The 24,509-nt window shown below is 52.4% G+C and overlaps 1 protein-coding gene across 1 annotated transcript; it reads left to right on the top strand.

Annotated features, from left to right (window-relative positions):
* The first annotated feature begins 5,692 nt into the window (after positions 1-5,692).
* TMEM121 (transmembrane protein 121) lies at positions 5,693-23,757 on the top strand. The gene is made up of 2 exons (XM_015869518.3): positions 5,693-5,834; positions 21,274-23,757. The coding sequence occupies exon 2, from the start codon at positions 21,793-21,795 to the stop codon at positions 22,729-22,731; it is 939 nt and encodes a 312-aa protein (XP_015725004.2). The 5' UTR covers positions 5,693-5,834; positions 21,274-21,792; the 3' UTR covers positions 22,732-23,757.
* Positions 23,758-24,509: the final 752 nt, after the last annotated feature.

The raw sequence follows: 24,509 nt of genomic DNA, 5'->3' as shown, positions 1-24,509 counted from the left end.
ATCATTATCCTAATGGATGTGACACATTCTCCGCGTACTGACACATAACATATGGCACAAGATTACATCCCTCTAAATGATTCATGCAGTTCATCACCACCGCGATTATCTGCGCCTTCCCAGAGCAGCATCTCCCTGATGCGGCGACAGCTCGCCGCTCCCCAGTTCCAGCTGCTTGGGGGGATTGGGGGAGAATACCAAATTCTTCACTGTTTTCAAGCTCGGGTAGATGCCAGGCAGCTCTGCCCATCTCGACTGAAATGACTGATTGGGGGGGTTTGTCTTGGGCATTTCAGCTCCTCCTAATGCTTTCTGGGGACCCTCCACTGCTCTGTGTCCAGGCTGGGCTGTCCTGCCCTGCTCCATATGTGCAGTGCTGCTGCCAGGGCTGGTAGGCACGGGGTGCTCCACTTGAGAGAATTTCTTAGTCCCACAGTGGAAAATTCCTTCCAGGAAAAAGTGCTCATTGAGATGCAAATTCGCCATCCTCTCCACGGCAAATAAACTCATTTTCCCCGCACGGAGCGCCAGTAACCCATTTGTGAGAGCACCGCTCCCTGACAGCGCTCTGCTCCCCAGGAAAGAGAGCAGTGCATGGGCAGGATCCTGTGCTTGCTCATCCTTGGGACATCTGAGCATAGAATTAATACGAACCTCACTGATCCGTGCATTTTGCTGGGGAACTTGAAATGGGCTTTTAAGGCAGAAGACTGATCTGCAGCGTGTGAATGGAGGGAGCCTCTTGGGGTACTTAATGCCATTCTTCCTTAATGGGAGAACACTACTGAGGCAAGGCCGAAGCCCTGCATGAGGAGAAAGCAAGGTGGCTGTTCTCTGTAGTGCCTGCCTACACCTGAGATCTCATTATCCTCTGTGTTCTGTGATAATGGAACTAATAGTAACTTCTTTAAGACGCTCTGGATAGAAAGCTCCATTAAAAAAGAGACGTGGCTCAGGCTGTGAGTTAAGTGCTGGAGCTTTGGGAAAGGCCAGGTTGGTGCTTCCTCTGCCACTTTCATTTCTCTCTGTGTGCGCTGGAATGAGAAAGAAGCCCCAGGAGGAAGGAGTGAGCCATCATTTAACTAAACACCGCTTCGTAATGTAAATGGGGGCACAACGGAGGTCAAACTGGCTTCCATAAAACCAGTGTTTCCAAATTTCTGCAGCTTGAGCTCGCCACCTTTTAGCGGAGGCTTTGGTGAGATCTCCTGGCTTCTATTTATGGGATTTTGAATGGAGAAAAGACTCTGCCTGTCCCCAAGGCTGCGGTGTCACACTGGGGAGATGGCTTTCCCTGGTCCCTGCAGCTGCACAGGGCCACGTAGAGGCCACACACAGAACAGGAATGGAAAGGTAAGGAAGGCAGGCAAGCATTTTCTCTTCCCTCCTACTGATGCAGGAGAGCTCGCTGCCATTTGTCTCTGAATTTTGCTTGTCTGGAAGGAGAAACTGCTGTTTTCTTCAAACGCTCCCTGTTCTATAAGAATATATCACTTGACCCATGTGGTTTGCATCCCTCTGAGGGCAGCAGCAGCAGCTGGAAGCACAGCACTACTAAAACAGGGCTGGGCTTTGCTGGTGCACACAGGTCTCAGCATCTCGGGGTGTATCAGCTGAGGCTGAGAGAGGGGCAGCTCCCACATCTCTCACCTGGCAGTGGTGCAGATGGGGAATCACCCCGTGGAGACATCACCCCACAGGGATGTCTGAGGGAAGCATTCATGGCTCTCCAGAGGGCCACTTTTCCAGCAGTGGCCATAAAATTCAGAGTCATTTCTTCCCTTTGCATTTAAGGAGGTGCCAAGAAGAAACAGGTGCAATGCCGTGCCATCGTCTCATTTCTCAGATTAGAGGAAAGCAGAAATTATGCTAATAAGTCACCATCCAAATGACCAGGGTTTCAGAAGCAATCTTTCCCTTGAATCTGGTGTTGGAAACCATGGCTTCCATCATTATTAGCTGCAGAAAAAGGCATGAGAAGAGTTTCCCATCTACCTGGGGGTACCAGCCTGCTGTCACACTGTCCCCAGGCACCTGGCACTGCCCGCCCACTGGAGCAGCCAGGTAATTAAGCCCCTAATTGAATCATTTCCCATCCCCTTTTCCCTGCTAAGCCTCCGCCCTGGAAGGCTGTGCTGTTTCAGGCTGAGAGCAGCATCTGAAATGATCAGCCCTAATTCCCTATGGCTCTGTTTATTAGGCCAGAGGACTTCCCCAGAGTAATCAAACCCAGACAGAAATCACATTAGACCCACAAAACAAACACTGCTGTTTGCAGCACAAAGCCCTTCCTGTCTCATTAAGATCAATTAGGTTGTCTCGAGCAAACTTTTGCCCTCCTTTCTGCTAAGCCTGGGCTGCAGAGCCCATCCTCCTTCTCCAGGCTCTGAGAACCCACGTGCAAACTCACATCTCGAAGCCAGGCACAAACACCCTGCAGCCACCCTGCAACCAGCAGCCTCCATCCCCAGCTCCCACCATGCTGCAGCTCTACCCTCTCGCTGGGCGTCACGCAGAGCACAGCAGGCATGCTTTTGCTGAGAGCCAGCATGAAAAGGAGAGATGTAATCAAGCACCTGCCTGGCTACAAACACTGTGTGATGAAATGAACCCTGGGCCCATCCTGCCAGCCTCACAGCAGGCAGCAGCAGTGGTTCTCTGAGGCCCAGCTCTCTCTCCTGGGTTCTCTTTGGACATGTTTGGGTCTGGGAAGCCCTTCAGCTTCCCAGGAATCCCTCCTCTAAATGGCACAGGGTTTGGCACAAACCAGTGCGGTTCTGGCTGGGAGGGAGTGCCCTGCACCCCAATGGGGAGAGCAAGCCTATGTGCTCAGAGCAGCATCCTGTTCCCACTGAATATTATCATGGCAGGGCTTCTGAAGGGCTTTCCAAATTGTCCCAAGTTTGCTTGGAATGGAAGATTCCCCTTCCCAGAGGACAGCAGCCTGCTAAAGGAGGACATGCAGCTCTTGGCTCCTGCTGCTCACTGTCTCCAGCCCCAGAGACAGCAAACTTGCTAACACTTGTGAGCCCAGGAAATCATGCAGAGAAGATGTTTAGGGGAAATATGATGTGTATTCAATGGGGAGGATGCTTATGTATTGCTTGGGGGTGGAAAAGGGAGGGGAACTGCCCCCGCCAGATCTGCAGGCATGCGAGAATTGGGTAAGATTTCTGCTGGAAGGCAAATAACATGAAGAGTCTCCAGAGATGATTTGGTTTCTCAGAAATCCTGACATGAAAGAAGTGGAAAATAAACTGTAGTTATAGAGAAAGCCCAAGGTCTCCTCTTTCCTCCTGCTCTGGAGCATAGCAGAGGTGGCTGCACAGGTGATGCCAGTTTGCTGAGCCAGGTGCTGCAAGGCTGCAGGGTGCCAAGCAGGTGCAGGAGGAGCAGCAGCATTGTGTGGGCTGTTTCAGTGCCTCAGTTTAATAAATGGGATCAGAACATGTCTGGAAGCTGGTATGGGATACACCTGCTCTGCTCCAACCCTTTGCCAGGCAAGCTGTGCGACGCAGAGACAGCATCTCTATGCTGAAGGTTGGGCATACAGATTCCTTTTGCGGGGCTACACCACTCAGCCAAGCTGTGGCTGGAGGAGAAGCAGGAGCAGATGGTGCCACACACACAGCGCTGCCCAGGACTCCTCTGCCACCAAATGGCCTTCGGATGAACACCCTTTGGAGTCACCTTGAGATGGGAATGTGAGCTCTGTGCTGGGATTAGGGCTTAGCACTTCCACTTCTCAACACTTTGGGAGCAAAATGAAGCTTTCATCCCGATGGAGGATGTTAGAATCCCACTGTGAAGCCTGCATGGGAGGCAGCAGGGAGGCGGTGCTGGGGCTGCACCGGAGGGCAGCACCATCATGGTTCTGCTCCTGCTGTGGACCACACAGTGTGAGGGTTGTTTGTGAATGCACGGAGCCACTGGCTGAGAAATGAAGTGTTTGTGACTAATTATTTTCAGTAAGTGACCAGCTTTATGGATGGTTGGGTAATATTCGTCAGATAAATTATTCATGATTCCTTTCCGCTGATCAGCAAATCAATTAGCCGCAAACCTCTCTTCAATTATTCATCCAGCTCCAGCAGGATAAATGGGCAGATTTACGACACAGACAATGAACGGACTGAGTTTTTTCTAAACAGGGACCCTTGAAATCCTTAAACCTTGTTTAAGATTTAAACCAGCTCAGATGACCCAGTGCTTTTCTTTGCTGTTAGGCTCTCCATGCTCAGAAAGACTTTGCTGTGGTATCCCACTGAGTGCTGCCAGGGCATCTGGACTCAGGGACTGGGGCAGGAACAACAGGGTCAGTGCCACGATATGTGGCTGGGCTTGCAGCAAGGCCCTCCTGCCATGTCTCATGTGGCCACAGCTCCTTCCCCGCAGTCTACCGGAGCGCTCATTAACAGAGCTGGAAATGAAGGCTGAGGCTGGCTGTGTAGATAAGGCAGGTCTGGATGTGGGAGGGCTGCAGCTGGTTGTGCCAGGCAAAGCTCCTTCTCCTGCAGTGATGGAGAGGTAGGCGCAGGGGAAAGGCATTGCTTGCAGTTTGATCCCGTTAGCGGCTTAAACCAGTATTCACACACTGCCTTAATCTGGTTTCACCCCTTTGCTTGGGAAGGGCTCCCTCCTTGCATGGCTTCATCTATACCTGCAGGGCTGTCCTTTGCAGCAGGGTTGGCACCCAGCACCAGCCCTTCCCAGCCCTGCACGGGCCTTGGGCGGTGCCAGCTCAGTCCTTCTGGCAGGAGCCAAAGGCGCTGTGCCGAAGATTTGTTATTTCATAAAGCAACTGCAAACACAGCTGAGAATGTTGTCTTCACACTTAGAGACCAAAACACTCCCTGGGAATTCCATAAAGCAAGCAAGCTGTCTCGCAAAGTGATCAGAAGTTCTGGAAAAGGAGAGATGCAGCGTCTGTGGGTATCACCACTGCGGTGGGGGCATCTCTGCTGCTCGGAGCATTGCTGCAGTTGGGCTGTGCATTGCTATGGTGCCAAGGATGAGCAGTGGGGACTGCTGGGGGATGCAGCCACCCTGCTGAGGACATGGCTGCCCCACCGTGCCCAAGTGCCTCCTGTGGGATGGGGAGGCAGAGCGCTGGGCAGACTGTGGAGCTTGGTGTGATACCAGTGTGTGATAGCAGAGCAGGGATTGCTCCTGGCATCACTCCATCACCCACCTCCAAAGCCCAACCAGGACGTGGTGTCCTCGGTGGGGTCAGAGACCCCTGGCAGTGCCCAGACTTGGGGGGGGGGGAGAGAGGGGCAGGAGTCAGGCTGGAGAAGCGGCACGAAAGCAGGGCACTTGCTGCCTGCACTCCCCGTGGGGTGGAGCAGGAGCTCTGCCGTGAGGAGGACTGAGTACCCCTTCCCCATTTTCTGTCGCAGCAGCTGAGTCACCCCTGGGGCGCAGATCCCCGGGGTATGACCGCAGCGGTCCCTGCGACGGAGACGGGAGCAGACCCAGCCCGCAGCGACAGCCACGGGAGGGGTCCTGCGGGATGAGCTCGATCTCGGGGTGCAGGACCGGGAGAAGGAAGGGCCTCCGCCGATCGCTGGGGGGCGGTGGGTCCGGCCCCTCACTCCGCCACGCCGCTCCGCCCCGCCGCCCGCCCCCTGCGCGCCTCCCGCTGACGGCGGAGCGCGGTGCGGGGCTGGCGGAGGGGCGGCGAGCGGCGGCGGGGCGGCCCGCAGCCCCCGGGCGGCGGCGGGGCTGAGCGGCGGGCGGCCGGCGGGGCTCCGCGGCCCCCGGCAGGAGTGGGGGCTGCCGCCCGCCCGCCCTGAGCCGCAGCCGGATTTGCGCGGACCGCAGGCTGCCCGCAGGTAAGGCACCGCAACGGGTGGCTCCGCGGCTCGGCGCGGCTCCGGGCATCCCTGCCGACACCGGGTGCTGCGGCGGTGGGTCTTCCCCCGTTGTCCCCCGCAGCCCTTCCCTCGCCTCCCGGCGCGGGCTCTGGATGGGAAAGGATGAGTAGCAGGAGCAGGGAGAAGCCTCTGGTGCTTTCGGAGCAAACTTATGTCCGTGGCGCTGCCCTCAGCCCTGGGTGCTGTGAGAGCGCGGTGTCCCCGCGGGGCTGCCCGGGGCTGCTCGGGGCGCTTTGCCCCACGGAGCGAGTGCTCTCCGGTAGGTTCCGGCCGGGGGATGCGCCATGCTCCATCCCTGCCCTCTCCGGAGAACTCGGACTCTTTCCATCTCTCCTCGCAGTGGGGACCGGGAAGAATGCTGTCCTCGCTGGGAAGGATGCTCCGGGTCCCTGTGTTGGGAATCCTTTCCTCTACAGCCTCAGAAAGCGAGGGTGGGAGAGCGGCGCTGCCTTGGGTTCAGCGCTTCCCCGGGGGGCTGTTCGCTGCCGCCTTCCTCTGCCCAAGCCCACCCCCAGGAGCAGATGCCGGGGCTGTGCATCGCTGCTTCTCCGGGATACGTTCACTCGGGCACTGCTAGATCCCCGCGTGCAGCCCCCCCTGCTCCCTGCTTGGCAGTAGGCTGTCACCCTCCATCGGGCAGCCGGGCTGTGCAGCTGAGCTGTGACTTTGCGTGGGCACGGAACGTGGGGCTGCAGCTCTTCGGGAGCCGTGTGGGAGTTGTGCAGAACCTGGTGTATCACCCGGGGATCCCTTGGACTGCTGCTTGTCTGAAGGAGGTTGGGATCCAGGGTCCTCGTGCTGGATGTGCCACTGTCACACTTGTTACAGGGCAGATTGCACCAGGGCTTGTGTGTGTCCCGCAGTGTGTTTTGCCTCTTTAGTTGTGTGCAGTGTTGTATAGGCAGAAAGAAGCCAGAACCCCTTCAGACCATGGGAGAATGGGGAAGATCATATTGAAGAGGAGCTGAAATTCCTATATTCCCCATAGCATCCATGAGGCTGTGTCTTATGGTCATGCAGTGCAAAATCCTGGCAGCACCCTTGGCATTATACCAGGAGGACCCTGAGATATCCTTGGGAGCTGTCGGATGCTCCTGAGCCCACTGCCAGTGCCAGCCCCTCTGTGTCTGCTTGAGCCCCTGCGCTGCACAGCTCAGCACTGTGTGTGTGTGGGGAGGAGGATGCTTTGCCCTCCATCCCACACCACCCCTGCAGGTGACACGTGCTCCGTCCTCTGGGTACCTGGTGGGTGTGGAGGGTACCCAGTGTTATCTGCAGGAACGCAGGAGGCTCATTGCCGCACGCAAAATCCTCCCCCAGAAATTCTCTCCTGGCTGTTGCCGATGGAGAATGGAGTAAACGGGAATCGAGGGCTCTCTACAGGTTTTGCTGCAACCAACAGTGGAATGGGCTGAACGTATTTCAGTGCTTCCCAATGCAAAGTATTCACTGTTGGAATGAAGGCTGCCTGCTTGAGCCAGGTTTGCAGAATATTGCCTCTGGCTGAGACAGCAGCAGGGCTAGAAACCCAACCCCTGTCCCGCTTACCTCTATAGCTCTGAAGGCTGCAAGTATTTAACCATCCATGCCCTCCTGTGGCTGTGCCACCTCCTATATGATGGGGAAGCACAGAGGGGACCCAGGAGGATGCAGCCCTGGCAGAGATGGGGTGTCCCCAGGAGCACAGTGAGCAGCCCGCACCCACCTGGGGGGAGCACTGCTGCATCATTTCCCACGCAGACCCGAGGAGCCAATGTTTTCCTCTCGCTGTTTCTCTACCTTAACAAGCAGACGGATCGCTGCCGACTCTTCGCTGCGTTGCCTGTGTTGCTCTTTGCCAACCCTCCGTGAGGCTGCACAGGGGCTGTGGATGGGCTCACTGAGCTCTGTGTTGGGAGCGGGGATTTCTGCAGAACTCCCAGTAGGAGCAGCTGGCAGCTGGGTAGCTCTGTGGCAGAAGAGTGTGTGTATATGTGTGTGTGTGTGTGTGTGTGTGTGAATTCCAGTCTAAACGGGAAAGGGAAAACATCCAGAGTTACGGAACTAATGCAAATGGAGTTGGCTTTCATCTCTCCCTGCAGCATCCCGGCAGAAGGCATTTGCATTTCCCACTGTTGGTTTTCCCTACCTGTACCTACCCTGGAGATGCAGGGTGCAGCCGGGCCATCCTGCAGCACTGGGGCACTGCTGACAAGTGCACTCCAGCACTTGGAGTGGGATGCTTGTATCCAGGGCATGAAGAGGGCAGCATCACTCCAGCCAGGTGTGCTCATCCCCTTGGCCCCCTCCTAGCAGCTGCTGCGTGGAGGCACAGAGTGGATCTTGCGTGCTCCAGCAGCAGCTATTGGCAGTGCTGAAGGACTACAGCCCTGCAGGACTCACCCAGTGTTTATCACACAACTCGAGCATCAAAGGCAGATCTTAGAGGCTCACATCTTCATATCAAATAACTCTGAAAATTCCCATCCAACTTAATTAAGACATCCACTGGGCTCGTTAACAGCACAAACCAACTCTGTCTTTCCTCAGGCACCAGCCATTTTTTAAGGAGAGGATTTTGCAGAGTGGGTGCGAGCTGCCTTGTTAAAGAATCACCTCTGATAGAGCCTCCCCATGTTGCTGGTCTGATTAATCTCAGGCTTTCCAAAAGGAAATAAATACGTTTTCTTCCTGTTTCTTTTTCTCCTGGTGAGGGCCCACAGAAGAAAGATGAAGAAGTGAGAAGTGCTTTGTATGGAAAGTTAGATGAGAGGGTGGGGGAGTGACAAACCCAGGCCTATAATAGGAAACAAGTGCTGGTGAAAGCACCTTTCATCTCAAAGCACGCCGAGTGCTGTGCAGCGCATGAATACACACAGGAGCTGCAAAATAATTGACAACAAACAGCATCAGGAGATGGAATCACTGTTCCTCCTGGCAGCTGGGCCGCCATGGGCACGTCCAGGTACCAGGGCTGCAGCCCCGTGGTGCTCAGGGTCATAGAGCTGTGTAATGGTTGGGCTGCAAGGGACTGAGCTCCAACCCCTGCTGTGGGCTGGCAGCCCCCCACCACACCTGGATGCCCAGGGCCCTCCCAGCACCTCCAGGTATGGGGCACCCCCAGCTCTCTGGTACAGAGTGCCCCATGTGCTCAGCAAGAGGATGAGGAATGCAGGAACCAGGGGGTAGCAGGGCTCCTCCAATGGGTGGTTTTAGCACTTGCTCACTGTGTGTCTAGACAAAGCTATAAAGGAGGGAGAGGGCTGTTACCCAGGAATAAAACTGCTGAAACCAGCCCTGGAGAGCTTGTCGCTGCATTTCCAGGGAACTGGGAGATTTCTGGTGATGGATGTGACAATGCTGAGGGCTGTAAGCTCACCACAGCTGGGCACGGAGGCAGGGGATGTGCTTTCAATGTCCCCACCGCTTGTGGCACAGACTGAGCATTAACTGTGGTCTCTCGGCAGCCCTTGGCTGTTCTTGGGGCTGTCACTTGCTTACAGATCAGGGTTCAGTTCACCGACTCCAAAGCTGCAGCGGCACAATACAGCAGCACGGGGGCCACCGAGGTGCCGTTTGTCATCGCAGTGCGTGGTGCTGGAAGGGTTGTGCTGGCCCTGCTCCCACCTGAGGGCAGGGCTGGGGTCAGGACAGCCCGTGCTGCTGTGCTGGGAGATACTGAGAGCCAAACACTGTGCTTCTGTCTCCATGCTGTGCTTGAGCCTGCAGGACTTCCACGGCTGGCAAATGGTGTGGGGAGAAGCGAGGCTGCAGGGATCTCATTTCTTAGGATGCAAATTCTCTCTGATCTTTGCTTCCACCACATACAGCACAGTGGGGTCTTGGTCTGTGCCTAAGGCTCTGCAACACCATCATGATAGCAGAAAAAGGAATAAAGAAGAGGTGGGGCTCCTCAGCAAAACACCTCAAAGGAAGCTAATGATGTGCTGCTGGGCACAGCAGGAGCACACCTTGCTCATCGCATGCTGGTGATAAGGTGCTGCCCAGCCAGCATGGGAATGGAGCATAGTCACAGGGCTCCAGAGGGCACCGGGCTGATGGCTGGAGCCAAGTGCAAGCCACCAATCTCTGTATAAATGCAAGTTCAATGCAGCTTGCATGGCTTGTGGAGCGTGCTGGTGACCCCATCATTAGTTTTCTATTGAAAGTCAGGGAGGATAACTGCATGGTTGGAAATAAAAGCAGCATTTGTCCACTTTAAAACACGTTGCAGGAAAATTGTGAGGTGTGCAGGTGGTGCTTGACAGACCAAGGGGAGAAAAAAAAAAGAAAGAAAAAGGAGCATGAAAGGTGGTTAGCTGCCCTAGTTGATTTTGAGGGCATGCCTGTTAGCACTTCCAAATGCACTAATGAATGAGCCGCAGCTGTTTTAAATAGCTGATTACCTGATTGCTATTAGTTGGTATAGGGTTCGATGCTTGCTCTCTGCTTGCTTTCATGTGGTGCTTTCCTTGAAGTCTCTCTGTGTGAACAGAACCTACTGGTGTCTGGGGTTGCCCTATGCCAGCAGTTCAGGTAGGACTTCTCCTGCATGGAATGGGAATGTGCCTGGGCAATGTGGGCCTCTGAAGCACTGAGGAGGTACTGAAAGGTGCTCTTGTTTGACTCTGTAAAGAATGCTATTGGGAATACAGCAGTATGTGAGTAAATATTGGCCTTGAATGAAGTCACTGATAATGGGAGATAAGTTATCAACAGCTGCTTAACCTAATATTGCTTCCATGGAAGATAACACTGAGCTTTTTCTTAGAGGTGCAGAATCCATCATCACTGCATGAAATGCCCCTGGCAGAGTGCAGTGCTTGTTCTCCCACAGGGCTTTGTCAGAGCCCAGGGGGTAGGTCAAGGTGAGATGTGTTGGAGGGTCAGGCCTGGCTCTGGTCACTGGGATGGGTTTGAGGTGGCTCCAAAGGCACTGTGCTGACTCTGAAGGTGGCCCCAGTGATCTCTTGGCTCCCGCAGGAGCTGGGCTGCCTGCCCACACTCCTGCCTGCCTGCAGTCCTGGCTGCCAGTCCTAGCTCTATCCCATGGCCCTGCTGCCACTCGGTGAGTTGGCTGCAGATACTGGGGTGGCAGCTGCAGTCCTATCGATCCCTTTGGGGATGATGAGCCCAAATGAAGGCCCTCTGGAAATCAGTACAGAATATAAAAATCTGGCTGCAAACAGGAGGTGGGGCTGAGACAGTTTGTAAAGGGCTTTGGTAATGACTGCTGCAGCCCATTGCAGACTGTGCCTCAAAATCATGGGGAGAGAGCAGTGTTGCACTGAGCCCACTTCTGTGCTGTGTAGAGAACCAGGTAGGAGGCTCCTAGAGCCCGTGGCAATTAGCAGGCAGCTCAGCCTGCAGCCTGCCCTGCCCAGGGCTGGCATCCTGCTTTCCTGCAGGTTAATTTCTGCTGCAGCAGCAGATTTATGCGAGCTTTTCTACACCTCCCTCCGGCCCTTGCCCTTCATTAGCATTGTGAGCTTCAAGTGTAGACTAATAGAAACTTTATTATTAAAGATTGTGAGTTCTTGCATTATTGAAGTGTGGACAGCTGGGTGCACTCTCTGAACCTGTGTACATTAAAAGCAGCCCTGCTGGTCTGCTGGTGGTGTGGGAGCACCACCCCTGCTCCCTTACACCAAGGCTGAGTGAATCCCCCATCCAAGCAGCTGATCCCCACTGTGGGCTGCAGTGTTGTTTTAATCCCTTTGCAAAATATCCAGCTCCTGGATGGGTCTTGCTGGACTTCTTCTCAATGGGGTACCCATGGGACGCACTGCATAGGGTGGTGAGCTCCCATCCCCTGTGTGAGGGGCTGTGGTGGTGACCCCCAAAGCCCCACACAGACTGTGCTTCATGGGGAGAGAGCAGTGTTACCCTGTGCTCATCTTCCTGCTCAGAGCTGGTGCAGAGTTTGTAGTTGCAGAAGAGCTTGGTGAAGCAGTGAGGCGGTCACTTCCTTTGGTAAAGGCAAAATAAAGCCATTCAGGGAAAAGAGAAGAAATAGTAAAGGGAAATGCAGCAGCCATCAAAGGAGAAAATGATGAAAGAAAGGGAAGAGCTGACACTGTTACTCTGGGCTTTGGACTTACAAACCTGAGGTCAAACAGGCATTGAGCTCTGGTAGTATGGGTGACATTATGGGGACTCATTGATGTTCATTACCCTTCTAGACTAGGTTCAGATGTCAGCCCAACATCAAACTGGAGCTGATCAAAACTGCCTCAATTTGAAAAATTGCTGGAAAGTGAGGTTTTCAAGTGAATGAATGTGATTTTATGTGGCACCTGCCTTCCTCGGTACTGTTAGATCATTCAAGATCAAAGATCAGAAAGGAGGTACTGGGCCTGAGAGCCAGACTGTACAGCCAGAAGCTGGAGAGCAAGAATTGTTTGCTTGTGAGGAAGGGGCTTGCATTGTTCCACGCACCCATAGAAATGCAGAATGACTGAGATTGGAAGGGAGCTTAAAGCTCACCCAACCCATGCCATGAACCCAGGACCCCATCCAACCTGACCTTAGGCACCTGTTGGGATGGAGCTTCTTTCCTCTGCGGCATGCACTGCCTCACTGGGAGTTACGCTGGGATGACGGAAGCACTGAGTAATAGTGGGGTGCTACTGGAAATCAGGTGAAATGTTGGACAAAGGCTTTCAATTTGGCCAAGTGCAGACTGCCGTGAGTGGCTTGTAGTGGTCTTCTGCATCATGTCTTTGTGCTTAATGCAAAGTGTCTGTGAACCGTCGCCGGGTGGAATTCTCTGTCAGCCAGCTGTCAGGCTTAATTGACTTGTCCTGTAAAATGTCTTGCATGTAAGTAAATGGAAAAGAGTAGAGCCCATGAAAGGGCCAGCGTGTGGCACATCCGTGATATTTATAGGCTTCTCCATGGTGCTCATCACCATGGCAGCTGTGAAAGTCGATGCAATAGCTGTGGAGAAACACCATGCGTGGTTCAATGAAAACATGTGTGGGGTGACATGGGGCCACAGGGCGGTGGGGACAGGGACTGGCAGAGCCCTGTGAGATCTTTCCTCCTCTGGAGCCATCTGTTTCTCTCCCATCTTCTGTTGGAGCTCAGCTCTCTTTGAGGGTTGGAGGCACTCGGTGGGAGCTGCTCCTGGCTCTTACAACTCCATTCAAGAGCTCTTCTTGCACAGCAAATACATCAAGTCTCTTCTGCTCTGGGACTCGCATGCTTATTAAGCTTTCTGCTGAGGAAAAAAGGTTGCGAGGCAATTCAGCTTGCTAGCTAGGTCATGAATCTGTGTATATGTTATGAATGGCAACCGTATTCATGTGCCCTGGGCTGTGCCCAATCATATCAGGCAGTAATACAAGTCAGGATGAAAATAAATCTTAATACCAACCACCCTACATGAAACGAGCGCTTATTTTACATAAAACCTAATTTTAGGATGTCAGGACTGTAGCCAATCCACTTTGTGTCTCCCTGGCTTAGCATACTACATATGTATTTATATTTATATATATACAAAGCTAGATATTTGTATACACGCTCTTTTTATGATTTTTGTCCCACTTGCCCTCTCAGCCAGCGCTTTGCATGCCAACAGTCCCTCTCTTCCTTGCGTGGGTACGTCATGCCCTGCAATATTAATGCATTAATATCAATAATACTGTTATAATTGAGGTCATTTCCTTGCTGGTGGATGCCAAAGAGTGGCCCTAAGATGGGCTGCCAGCAGAGCTGAGATCAGCTGGACAGCACTGGCTGTAGGGCGCTGACCCACCTTGGTAGGGAGCAGAGCAAAGCCTTGGGTTGCACTGTGCCAGGGGTTCTGGCACTGCATAAAAGCTCTCATACCCACTGGGAGTGCTTGGGGAAAGCCAGAGCTTTCTAGGGAATGCCCCGAGGCATTCAGGATGTGGCTCAGGCTTTTCAAGCACTCTGGGAAAAGTAGCATAGACCTACTTGCTTCACTGAGGATTTTGGCTGGCGCTGGAAGCCGGTGGGAAGCGTCTCACACTCAGGGCTGCAGAACAAGGCTTTAACCATGAGCCAAGCCCATCCTGGAGGCTCAGGAGCCAGCAAGCAAAGCTTTGGGTTTGGATTGCTGTTCAAAATATCACCAGTGTGGTGAAGCCACTCATGAACAGTCTGTCTTGGGAGCCCTGGGTGCTTTGTTGAGCCCACAAGCAGATTCCAAGTTTTCCTGTTGTTTATCTTTGGTGTATAACATCAGAGGCTACTGTGGTAGCTTCTCATAGAGACCTAAAGAACAAAGAGAGAACCTGCAGTGATGAATCTGAATGCCTTATGAACATTACAACTGTAATCAAGGCTCTCCTTCTTATGTTATAAAATTATTGAGGTCCAACTCTATGCTAGGGTGATCATTATGTGAGGGATTTTCATAACTTTTGGATGCAACAGGCAGTGGTTCATTACCTATTTTTACACGTAATTGCTTTTATCATCCAGAATTATTCCCCGTTAATGATAATAAAGCGCTGCTGTGAGGAGGCCAAGCACCGTGTCCTTGCTGCCTTGTGCTGCTGCAGTGCAGCTCCTCAGTGTTCCCTGCTCGCTTCTCTGTTCCTTGCATATGTTGGCTTGTGGTGCTTCCCTCACCTTCCCACGAATGCCATTTTGGTGGCAGCTCTCAATTGAAGCAAGTTGCATTCTTCATTCCTTATTTATTAACTCTTTGTAGATACGTTAAGATGCGTTGCTGGACTTGTGGTTGTGCTGATGAGCTCAGCAGTGATTGATGGCTGTAAGCAATCTGTGACCTGTAGGGCTCACAACAATTGATTAACTACTCATTAAAGCATCCAGAAACCGTTTACAAACCTTTTATAAACTATTTATAAGTGAACTGGGACTGCTTTATCCATCACTGTCCATGAATTTACAGTGGAGGGGGGCTGGGAAGAGGCTGGAGCTGTCCTAGTGGAGGATTTCCCTTATTTTGCAGTTTAGCTAAGCAGGGGCTGGTGAGCATCCAGCTCAGGTTTTTAATACACTCTTGGGCTAAACATAGCACAAAGGATGAGCAGGCTCGCTTGTTGCTGTGCTTCTAGTGGGATAAGATTAAATTACCCATCTTGTTTTCCTTCTATGTGTATGCAGGGGGGTGTAGAGCCAGAGGCAGCAGCTGCCAGCACAATGCAGTGGGCTGCTGGGTGCTCCTTGGCAGCTTGTCGGTCCCTGCTCAAAGGGATCTCAGCATCCATCATCACTTTTAGCAGTCCTTCTACTATCTCACCTACGCTGATACTGTCTAGCAGGAGCCAGGACACATGATGAGTTCAGTGGGATGATGTGGGGCAGATGTACACGTGGCTCTTGCAAGAGGCTCCATCCCTCCTTCCTCTTTCTCTGCCTTCTGAGAATGTTCAGTGCATTCAGTGCAGGGCTTCAGGCTAAGCCATGTATACATGGGATGGATGAGCCCATGGAAAAGGGGATCTAAGCACTGTGGACAGGCTGGTGATGGCAGGTCTGTGTGGCTGCATCTGGTCCCTCATGGAGCACAGCTCTGTTTGCTTTACACAAGGGGGATTTTTGTTTTGTAAACCAAATTGTCTGGCAAGCTGTGCAGTGGAAAAGGACCTGAGGGTGCTGGCTGGCATCCGGCTGAATGTGAGCCAGCACTGTGCCCAGGTGACTGACCAAGAAGGCCAGTGGCATCCTGGCTTGTATCAGAAATAGTGCAGCCTACAGGAGGTGGCTGTCCCTCTGTACTTGGCCCTGGTGGGACTGCACCTTGAGTGCTGTGTTCAGTGTTGGGCTCTTCGCTGTGAGAAAAATATTGAGGGCCTGGAACATGTCCAGAGAAGGGCAATGAAGCTGTACCAGGGTCTGGAGCAGAGCTTTTGTGGGGAGCAGACCACAACATGGGCTGCATGCACCCAGTGTGCTGCTTGTCATCTTTATTCTTCTTGAGAAGCCCAAGCACTGTGCTATTTTGAAGCCAGTCTAAGGTTTAGCAGCAGAGGGGTAGGAAGAGGAGAAGGGTAAAACAGTCCTCAGGAGAAAGAACAGCTTTTTCAGGCTGAACAAAGCATTTCAGATTGGCTCTGAGCCATTCTTCAGTTCTTTATTTTACTCAAAAACCCCACTGCAGATAATTATATGGTGGGCAAAGAGAAATGATTTGTATTGGATTTCCAGCCAAACTGCTGGACCAAAACAAACTCATCTCTTGGAGATGAGGGATGATGCTGCCCTGCCCTGGGGATGCCCCACATCCCACCCCCATCCTGGATCCCAATTCCTGCAGCTCCAGGGCTCCAAGCTGTGGTGTTTGGCAGCTGCCGGGCAGGGATGGCAATGATGTGTGTGGTGAGTGAATGGCTGTGCCTTCAGGGGGTTGTGGTCAGCAGCAAGATCTTCCCACACGTGCTATGATATAAAATGCAAGAAAAAATAAAGCTCAAAAGAGATGACTTCAGAAGTTGGCAACTTGAGTTGGGTTTCCCATTTTAAAAACAGCTCCTGAATTGGCCACGTTGGCTCTGTCTCCATCCCTCATCCTCTGAGCATCCTCTATGCCTCCCATATCACAGTGGGGCGTTAGTAGTTCCCCATCCCTAAATAGCATCTTTCAGCAGCCTGTTAAGCTTTGGAACAGATTAGCATTGCCTTACAGCTGTGTGCACAACAATTTTGCACAGAAATAGCATCGCCTTTCCAAGGGGATGCATCCCATTGGGCTGGGAGCACTGTGCTGGGATTGCAGAGCATGCAGCACCAGGGGAAGGGGTTTTGCATCTGCAGGGATGCACGGATACTCAGAGTCGTTTCTGAAGCTGGAAGCCAGGTTTGGAATGTTAATGACAGAGCCTTTCATTTGGGGAGCAACCGCTGTCAATGACCCATTTTTCTTCGTATAATGATCATCATTACTAAGAGGAAAATGAGCTCTGAGGATGGGGACAAACGCGGGCACCGAGGAGAAGGGATGGCAAAGCGCTACATGGAGAAATAAACCTTTTGTCCTCGGGAGCGCTGGAAAGATGTCTTTAAACATGCATGTAAATTTGTAACAAATCAAACACCGCGGCCTGAGACGGAGAGCAGGAGCGAGCAGCCGTAAATATTTCATCTCCTTGGCAGTGAGCTCCCGCACAGCAAATTGCTGTATCCCCTGGGGTGCGGGCACTGCTTGCTGCTGGGCGGGCGGCCCCTTCCTGTGCTTGTCCTCAGTAGAGCTTTCCTTTCACAACAGTGCATTTTCAGGCTTTTTTCTTCTTTTTCTTTTTCAAGGCTATATGTATGAGTTTGTTTATTTATTTATTTTCTCTTGCATGGGGGGAAGAATTTTATTACCAAAGAAAGCCTGAAAAACCAACGGCTTATGGAAATGAACAGCTGAATCCGAACATCTTTGCCAGAGAGGGAGCTTTGGGAACACGAATCCCACTGTGTTGAGCGTGACCCAGCATGGCGATCCCAAAGTGTGCTTGGAGAGCTGGGCCTGGTGATGGCTTCCACTCAGCCTTGGAAATCCTTTGCCTTTAGGACAGGAGGCAGAGCCCAGCTTATTGAACCTGACCCCCAGATGGAGTACAGGGCTCCTCGCTCTGCCCAGAACTCAGGCTGGGAGCTGTCAGCTGCTTCAGACCACATTGTTCAAGCATCTCGGTAATTCCGTTAGGCATGACCCAGGGAAAACCTATGAGCGTGCAATGGATGGTAAGGGTGAGTGCTGATCCCAGGTAATTGGTCTCTCCTGGAGCAGCCTGCAGAGCCCTATGGCCAGGCTTATATGCCAAGGATGTAGCTGGTCAGCTCTGAGTGATAGAAGTCTGCTCTCTGGGTGCTGGGATTGAATTAGGCACCAGCAAGAGACATATGTTATTGGATTTATTAGATAGTGAGTAGGAGGAAGACTGAAAGCAGAGGAAGAGAAATGTCTCCCTGCTGACCTTGGGGCTGGCATTGTGTTTCTTGCAGTGCATTGAGGTGGGTGCAGTGTTTATCTCCCAGGTGATGTTGGAGCAGTGAGTGCCAGTGTTGCCTCATGGAGTACTCTGTATTGCTGCCCACCCCAAGAGTGACTCAGCTCTGGTCTGGGACTGCCACATTCATCACTGTCTGCAGGAAGACGTGCCATGGGAGCTGTGCTGCTGAGCCTGATGGTGGGAAGCTGCTGCCATCGATAATTAACACTGGGCTCCTATTGCCAAAATGAATTCACTGAGTGTGAGGTGAGGAGCAGTTCTCTTGATTCTGCAAGTCACCCGGCATGGTGGAGGTTCAGGTTGGGTATTAGGAAAACCTCTTCCCAGAAGGAGTCATTGGGCATTGATGCAGGCTGCCCAGGGTGATAGTGGAGTCACCATCCCTGGGGGTGTTCAAGAATAGCAGAGATGTGGGACTGAGGGATGTGGTTTAATGGCACGTTTTGGGTGGGCTGGTGCTTGGACTCGGTGTTCCTGGAGGTCTTTTTGAACATCCATGACTCTGTGATCCTCCTGTTCTGCAGCTGCTCGTGTTAATTGGGAGCACAACCGTTGCTCTCAATTAGAGGGCAGGCTGTCAGCAGCAGTGCTCTGCATCTCTCTCTCCCTGCAGCTGCGTGCAGAAGGATGGGGGGCACAGCTGTGTGCCTCCAACCAGCACTGCCCAGGCAGAGGGGAAAGCAGCTCTACAAAAGCTCTTCACTGATATCCTGGTTTTCTCTCCCCTAATACCAATAATATGAGGTTATCTGAGGACCTGGCAGTGACTCGTGTGCAAAAGAGCAGCCCTGAACTACTGAACTCATCTGCAAGCTCTGTGCTCTTGGTGTCCCTTCTCTGCCTTGGGCTGGCACTCATATCTGGGCTGTCTCATATCTGGGCTGTCTCACCACAGAGTTACCAGCTGAGGATGGAGCTGTGTGCAGCTCCCACCCACAGCTCCTAGGTGTGGGTGGAAGGATCCCATTGCTCTGATCATTACACCACCTGTGTGTGGTGCTTTGCCCCTCTCCAGCCCAGGGCAGGGTGTTCCCATGGTAGCAGCACCAAACTGTGGGTAGTGGGGGTTGATTTGGGCACTCAGAGGTCTGGGGTTTAGTGCTAATTAGAATGAGATCTTACAAGTGCACCTGCCTTGGAAACACTGAGCAATTCTGCTACTGTAGCCTTATGTTTTATTGGGAAATTGTTTTGATAGCATTGAAGCAGAGCATTATAATTTTTACATTTTTGTTCCAGTCCAAATGACTCATTTATGTTCTCTGAACACTGTATTTAAGCATCTGAAATGTCTGCAAGGGCTTTTTTCCCCCTTTGTGCCTGTCTAACCTTGCTTGGCTGGGCTCTGTGAGCATGCACAGCCCTGGGGGGTTTGGGGGGGGGACACAAGCACCAGGGGTAGCAATGCAGCATGGGTGTGCTCCCTGCTGTGGGCAGAGGCTGGTTCCTCTGCCAACCCCACTGCTCTGCTTCTTTTGGGAACGGTCTGCAGCTCTCTGCTCATTTTGCTGTGCCCACACGGCAGATTACATGTAATCATTAGCAAGAGGGCTATTTCCTCCTTCAGATACAATTAGTGGTCAGGGCCCGGAAAAAATCTTCTTCAATCTTATTTCCTGCACAGGATGCACTTGAGATGCCTGGGAGGAGGCAGAGCCCTGGGGCTGCTGGCTGCACAACGACCCCAGGCTGTGAGCATCCCATGGCAGTTCCAGAGGGGCACCCATGGAGGTGCTTATGGGGATGTGGTGGCACTTCAAGGGATGAGCTCTGGGCTGGGAGAGGAGGAGCTGCAGGCAGGAAGGAGGCGGCAGCAGCTCTGCAGGGCACCTCCAGGTTTGCATCCAGGAAAGCTGGAATAAATCAATGCAATTAAAGTGCAAATGAAGCTTTAAGCAATGCGGCATCCTAACTACCTGGGAAGCGCGATGTGTACGCTTTTGCCTCGCTCGCTCCTCTTTTTATTTATAGACGGGATTCAAATCACTTCAATAATTCAAGCTAATTTGCAAGAGCTGGGTTCAGGAGGTGCCTGCAGGCATTAGTGAGGATGCTGTGTGGCAGCAGCCCGACCCTGGGGGGAGGGGGAGCTCTGTGCTGGGGGCACCCAAGGTCTGACAGCAGAGCCTGCACTGTGCCTCCCCACGTTTATTTACAGGAATTTACTGGGAGGAAAGTATTGGGAATACTTGTCTAAACAAATATTTGCCTCCGATGTGCTCTCGTGGCTGTCTGACAAACTCATTTTCTTGTTTATCCGGCATGTTTCTCAAGCGGCTTCAGAACGTCATTTAAAAATTATGAAGTGGGACTTCCCAACTAATGACTGTTTAAAATGATTGTTTAAGAACCACCTGTTTGTTGTAATAGTCCTCTGAGGGGACTTGTACTTCTCCCTCCCAGTACTACAGTCATGTGTCAATCAGTGTGGAGAACTCCCTGTTTCCATACAGGCAAGGCTGTGAGAGGTGGGGAGAACAGCTCTTGCAGCACCCATGCTGGTGTGAGAACCACTTCCCTCCCATAACCACAGTCCTTAGAAGGAATGAATGCTGAAAGGGGTGAGGAAAAAAACCAACACCATTCCCTTTTGAAAGACCTAATTTATCTGGAATTATCCCTCCTTGGCTGTAAATCCCCTGTAAAACTTGGCAGAAGTCTCAAAGTGGCTGCAACAGTGGCTGTATATATATTTTTACCTGAAAGCCAAAGGAGGAAAAACAGAAGGAACAAGCAGTGCCTGTGAAGTGCCTCACTGGTGAGTGCAGGGCTGCTTGGGGGGCAGTGCCTACCATACTGGGAAGCTCCATGCGTGGGAATGCATTTGACCTGTTGGCCTCACTGCCTTGGTCCTGAGCAGTTCCCACTGGAGACGTGAGTTTTCACAGCATTTGTCCCAGCTGGAAAAGGCTCCATCAACATCAGCAGCTTCTTCATACAAAAGAGGGTGAGGGTTTGGTGTCTTGAGGTTTCTTAAGCTTAGCTTGCTTAGGCTTCTTTCTTCAATACCTTAAAGGAGGTTGTAGCAAGGTGGAGGTTGGTCTTTTCTCCAATGTGATGGTGGTAGAATGAGAAATAATGGCTTCAAATTGAGCCAAGGGAGGTTCAGGTTGGATGTCAGGAAAAATTTCTTCTCTGAAAGAGTAGTGATGGGCTGGAATGAGCTGCCAAGCGAGGTGGTGGAGTCACCCTTCCTGGAGGTGTTCAGGAACCGTGGAGACATGGCACTGAGGAGTGGGGTTGGTGGGCATGGTGGGGGTGGGCTGGGGTTGGAGTAGATGATCTTGGAGGTCTTTTCCAACTTTTATTATACTATGAAAAAGCTACTCAGTGTTAAGGTATGCACGGGCCATGGTGTTGGGTGTACAACCCTGGTAGGGTGTGTGGGTAGAAGTCTGGATCCCATTGAGGGGCTTGGGGGGCTGTTGTCTCATGGCACAGAGTTCCTAATGCCCATTGTCTGCCATCTTTTCCAGAGAGACGGGATGGAGCGAGACACGCACAGCCACAGGCAGCAGGAGCTTATGGTGTTTGACACAGGCATGGCACAGCCCCACCAGGATCGGTGTGGGGGTGGCTCCCTGTGAGTGCACAGGGACGCTCTCAGTCCAGGACTGCCTCCTATTCCTTCTGCACCAGCCTGCTTCTCCCTGCTGCCTGTTTTCCTGCAACACTCCCAAGGATCTGCAAGAGGCTTTGGGGCCAGGAGCCAGCAAGTGTATTGCCACATGGGGCTGGAGAGTTTGGTGACAACAGGAACACAGAGCAGGGACACTGTGTGAGCCCTGGCTGCTGGCAGAGTAAGGTGCCTTGAGCTGCTTGGCCAGCCAGGAGCTTGGAGCAGAGCTCCGAGGAGCAGGGCTGCCAGCTGACCTGCGGCTCCTTCACAGCCTGCTTCTCAAGTGGGGACACGGCATCCCGTGGTGCCCACACTGATGTCTGCCTGCACCTCTCTGGCAGGCCTGCTCCCCTAGTGCTGGTGCAAGGCTCTCACCATGGTGCTGCCACCACCCGACAAGCGCCACGTCTGCCTGACCACCATCGTCATCATGACCAGCATGGCCTTCATGGATGCCTACTTGGTGGAGCAGAACCAGGGCCCTCGCAAGATTGGGGTCTGCATCATCGTGCTGGTGGGGGACATCTGCTTCCTCATCGTGCTGCGCTACGTCGCGGTGTGGGTGGGTGCAGAAGTGAAGACGGCCAAGCGGGGCTATGCCATGATCCTGTGGTTCTTGTACATCTTTGTGCTGGAGATCAAACTGTATTTCATCTTTCAGAACTACAAAGCGGATAAGAAGAACTTGGAGACAGTAGCCAGGAAAGCCCTGACTCTACTGCTCTCTATCTGCGTGCCGGGGCTCTACCTGGTGCTGGTGGCCTTGGACAGTATGGAGTATATACGGACCTTTCGGAAGAAAGAGGACTTGCGGGGACGCCTCTTCTGGGTGGCCCTCGACCTGCTGGACATCTTGGACATCCAGGCCAACCTGTGGGAGCCGCACAGGACTGGGCTGCCCATCTGGGCGGAGGGGCTCATGTTCTTCTACTGCTACATCCTCCTCCTGATCCTGCCTTGTGTGTCCCTCAGTGAGATCAGCATGCAAGGGGAGCACATTGCCCCGCAGAAAATGATGCTCTACCCCGTCCTCAGCCTGGTCACCATTAATATTGTTACCATTTTCATCCGGGCCATCAATATGGTCCTGTTCCAGGACAGCAGGGTCTCCACCATCTTTATTGGCAAGAACATCATCGCCATTGCCACCAAAGCGTGCACCTTCTTGGAGTACAAGAGGCAGGTGAAAGAGTTCCCCCAGAACGCCATCGCCCTGGAGCTCCAGCAGAACTCCCTGTCCCACAACCAGACCATCCACAGCACGCAGGGCATCCCCCATGAGCCATCACCCACCAGTGAGATCCTGGACACATGATGGGTGGTGGCTCAGGGCCTTGGTTCCGATACTCCGTGCTGAGTGGAGGAGAGGTGCTGCTGCTCTCTGGCTGCATAGGTTGAGCGTGAGGGACAAATCCCAGCAGTGAGGGCTCTTCTAGGCACAAAACACCAACCACATTGTAATTGAGCTATGGAGTGTCCCCTAGACGTCTTCATCTCAGGTATAACCCTAGGAGTCCTCCAATCAAACCAAATGAACTTGTGAAGGACCCAAACCAGCTAATCTTCTCTCTCCTCCTGCCAACCTCTCCCCTCCCAGGCAAGGACCGCTGAGGATGCAGTGTCCCTTTTTACTCCTGGAGCACCTCATCTTGACCCCAAGTCTGGAATGAAGATTTTATTACTGGAGACCTTTTTATGTTGTAGGGACAGGGCCATGGGTGTATGGGCTGGGGGGAGGGTGAGGTGTCTGAACCCATCAGTCCTGTGATTGTAGATGTCTCATATCCCAATGATCGCGTTTACAGTTTGCTATCTATAACATCTCCCTGGGTCCCACATCCCCACGGCAGGTGGCAGTGAGGACAGCCCCAACCCAGCTCTGCCAGGAGCAATACGTGCCAAGCTGGAGCCAACCTCATGCTGGTGTTTTACGGATTTCACTCACTTGAAACGACTCAGCACAATATTTCTATTTTTGGAAGGGTCTCTCTGTTTCGCTCCTGCCCTATGGGCCCCTCCCATGCCAGCACACGTGGGCACTGAGGAGGATGGCAATGATGCGTTTCATTCTGGCATCAAGCATTTGTAAAGAGGGCTGCTTTCCACAGCTACTATATTTTTAAAATAAAATATTTCAAATTAAAAAAAAAAATTAATAATAATAATAATAATGATGATGCTTGGGAAGGCAGTGGAGAACTGGGAATGTCCCCAGACTGTTGGACCACAAGGATGTCCCCAGGTCTCCACTGCCCAAGTGGTGACAAGGGGCTCAGTCCCTCTGAGTATGGCGGGGTGGGAAATGAGGGCCAGCGGGACAATAAAAGCCCATTAAGAATGATGGCTTCTTGTGGTCTCTTTTCTGCCACTGGGGGAAGGGGGAGGGCAGTTTGTATGTGGCCCAAATCTCTGCTGTCATTCTGTCCTGGTCCTCAAAAGCCAATGATCTTTTGCCCAGCTGAAGTAGTGTCCCAAGGGTTTGGGTAGCTCTCAACTCCTTTGGCTTGGGATGGGAGGAGAAGGGGAGACAAGCAGTTAAACTGCACTGCAAACACACAGAACTTGATATCTTTGCTTTTTCTAAACCACCCATTTCATTTGTAGGAGACTGGAATAAACCTCCTATTGCTGTTTATGTTTTCCTTCCGCGTTTTCTCCTGGCTGCACTCCTTGAATTTGACCTAAATCCACAACTCATTTTAGCCTCCATCTTCTCAATCCATCACAATCTGTCCAAAGCATTTCTCACAGCCCCGATTCAGCTTTCCACATTTAGGAACAGCCAGTCATGTTGCTGTCAAGCTCTTCTCAGGCACCCCATTCCCTTGGGGGGACTTTGTGGTGGGGGCTCTTCTGCTGGGAATAAATCAGTGGAGAAATAAAGCAGCGTTGTTGTCAAGAGCTGTGAGTTTTCAGTAGATGTAACTGGCTGGAAAAGTTTCTGCTTCCTCTCCCCCAGGAGGAAGAGTGCAGGTGGTTCAGAAGGCATTAGCAGAAATTAATTAAATTGCTAAATTATTCTGGAATACCTATGGAATTATAGATTACATCTCTACTGGTGCCCTTAAAATACATGTGATTAGCATCTGTACA

Source organism: Coturnix japonica, chromosome 11, assembly GCF_054131305.1.
Source record: "Coturnix japonica strain WE chromosome 11, WE-NBRP24, whole genome shotgun sequence".
NCBI classification, from domain to species: Eukaryota; Metazoa; Chordata; class Aves; order Galliformes; family Phasianidae; genus Coturnix; species Coturnix japonica.
The sequence above is the reverse complement of the archived record's forward strand: the minus strand, read 5'-3'. Positions and strand labels throughout refer to the sequence as shown.

Excerpts from the sequence above, each read along its gene's own strand:
- TMEM121 (XM_015869518.3), top strand. The coding sequence starts at position 21,793 with ATGGTGCTGCCACCACCCGACAAGCGCCACGTCTGCCTGACCACCATC.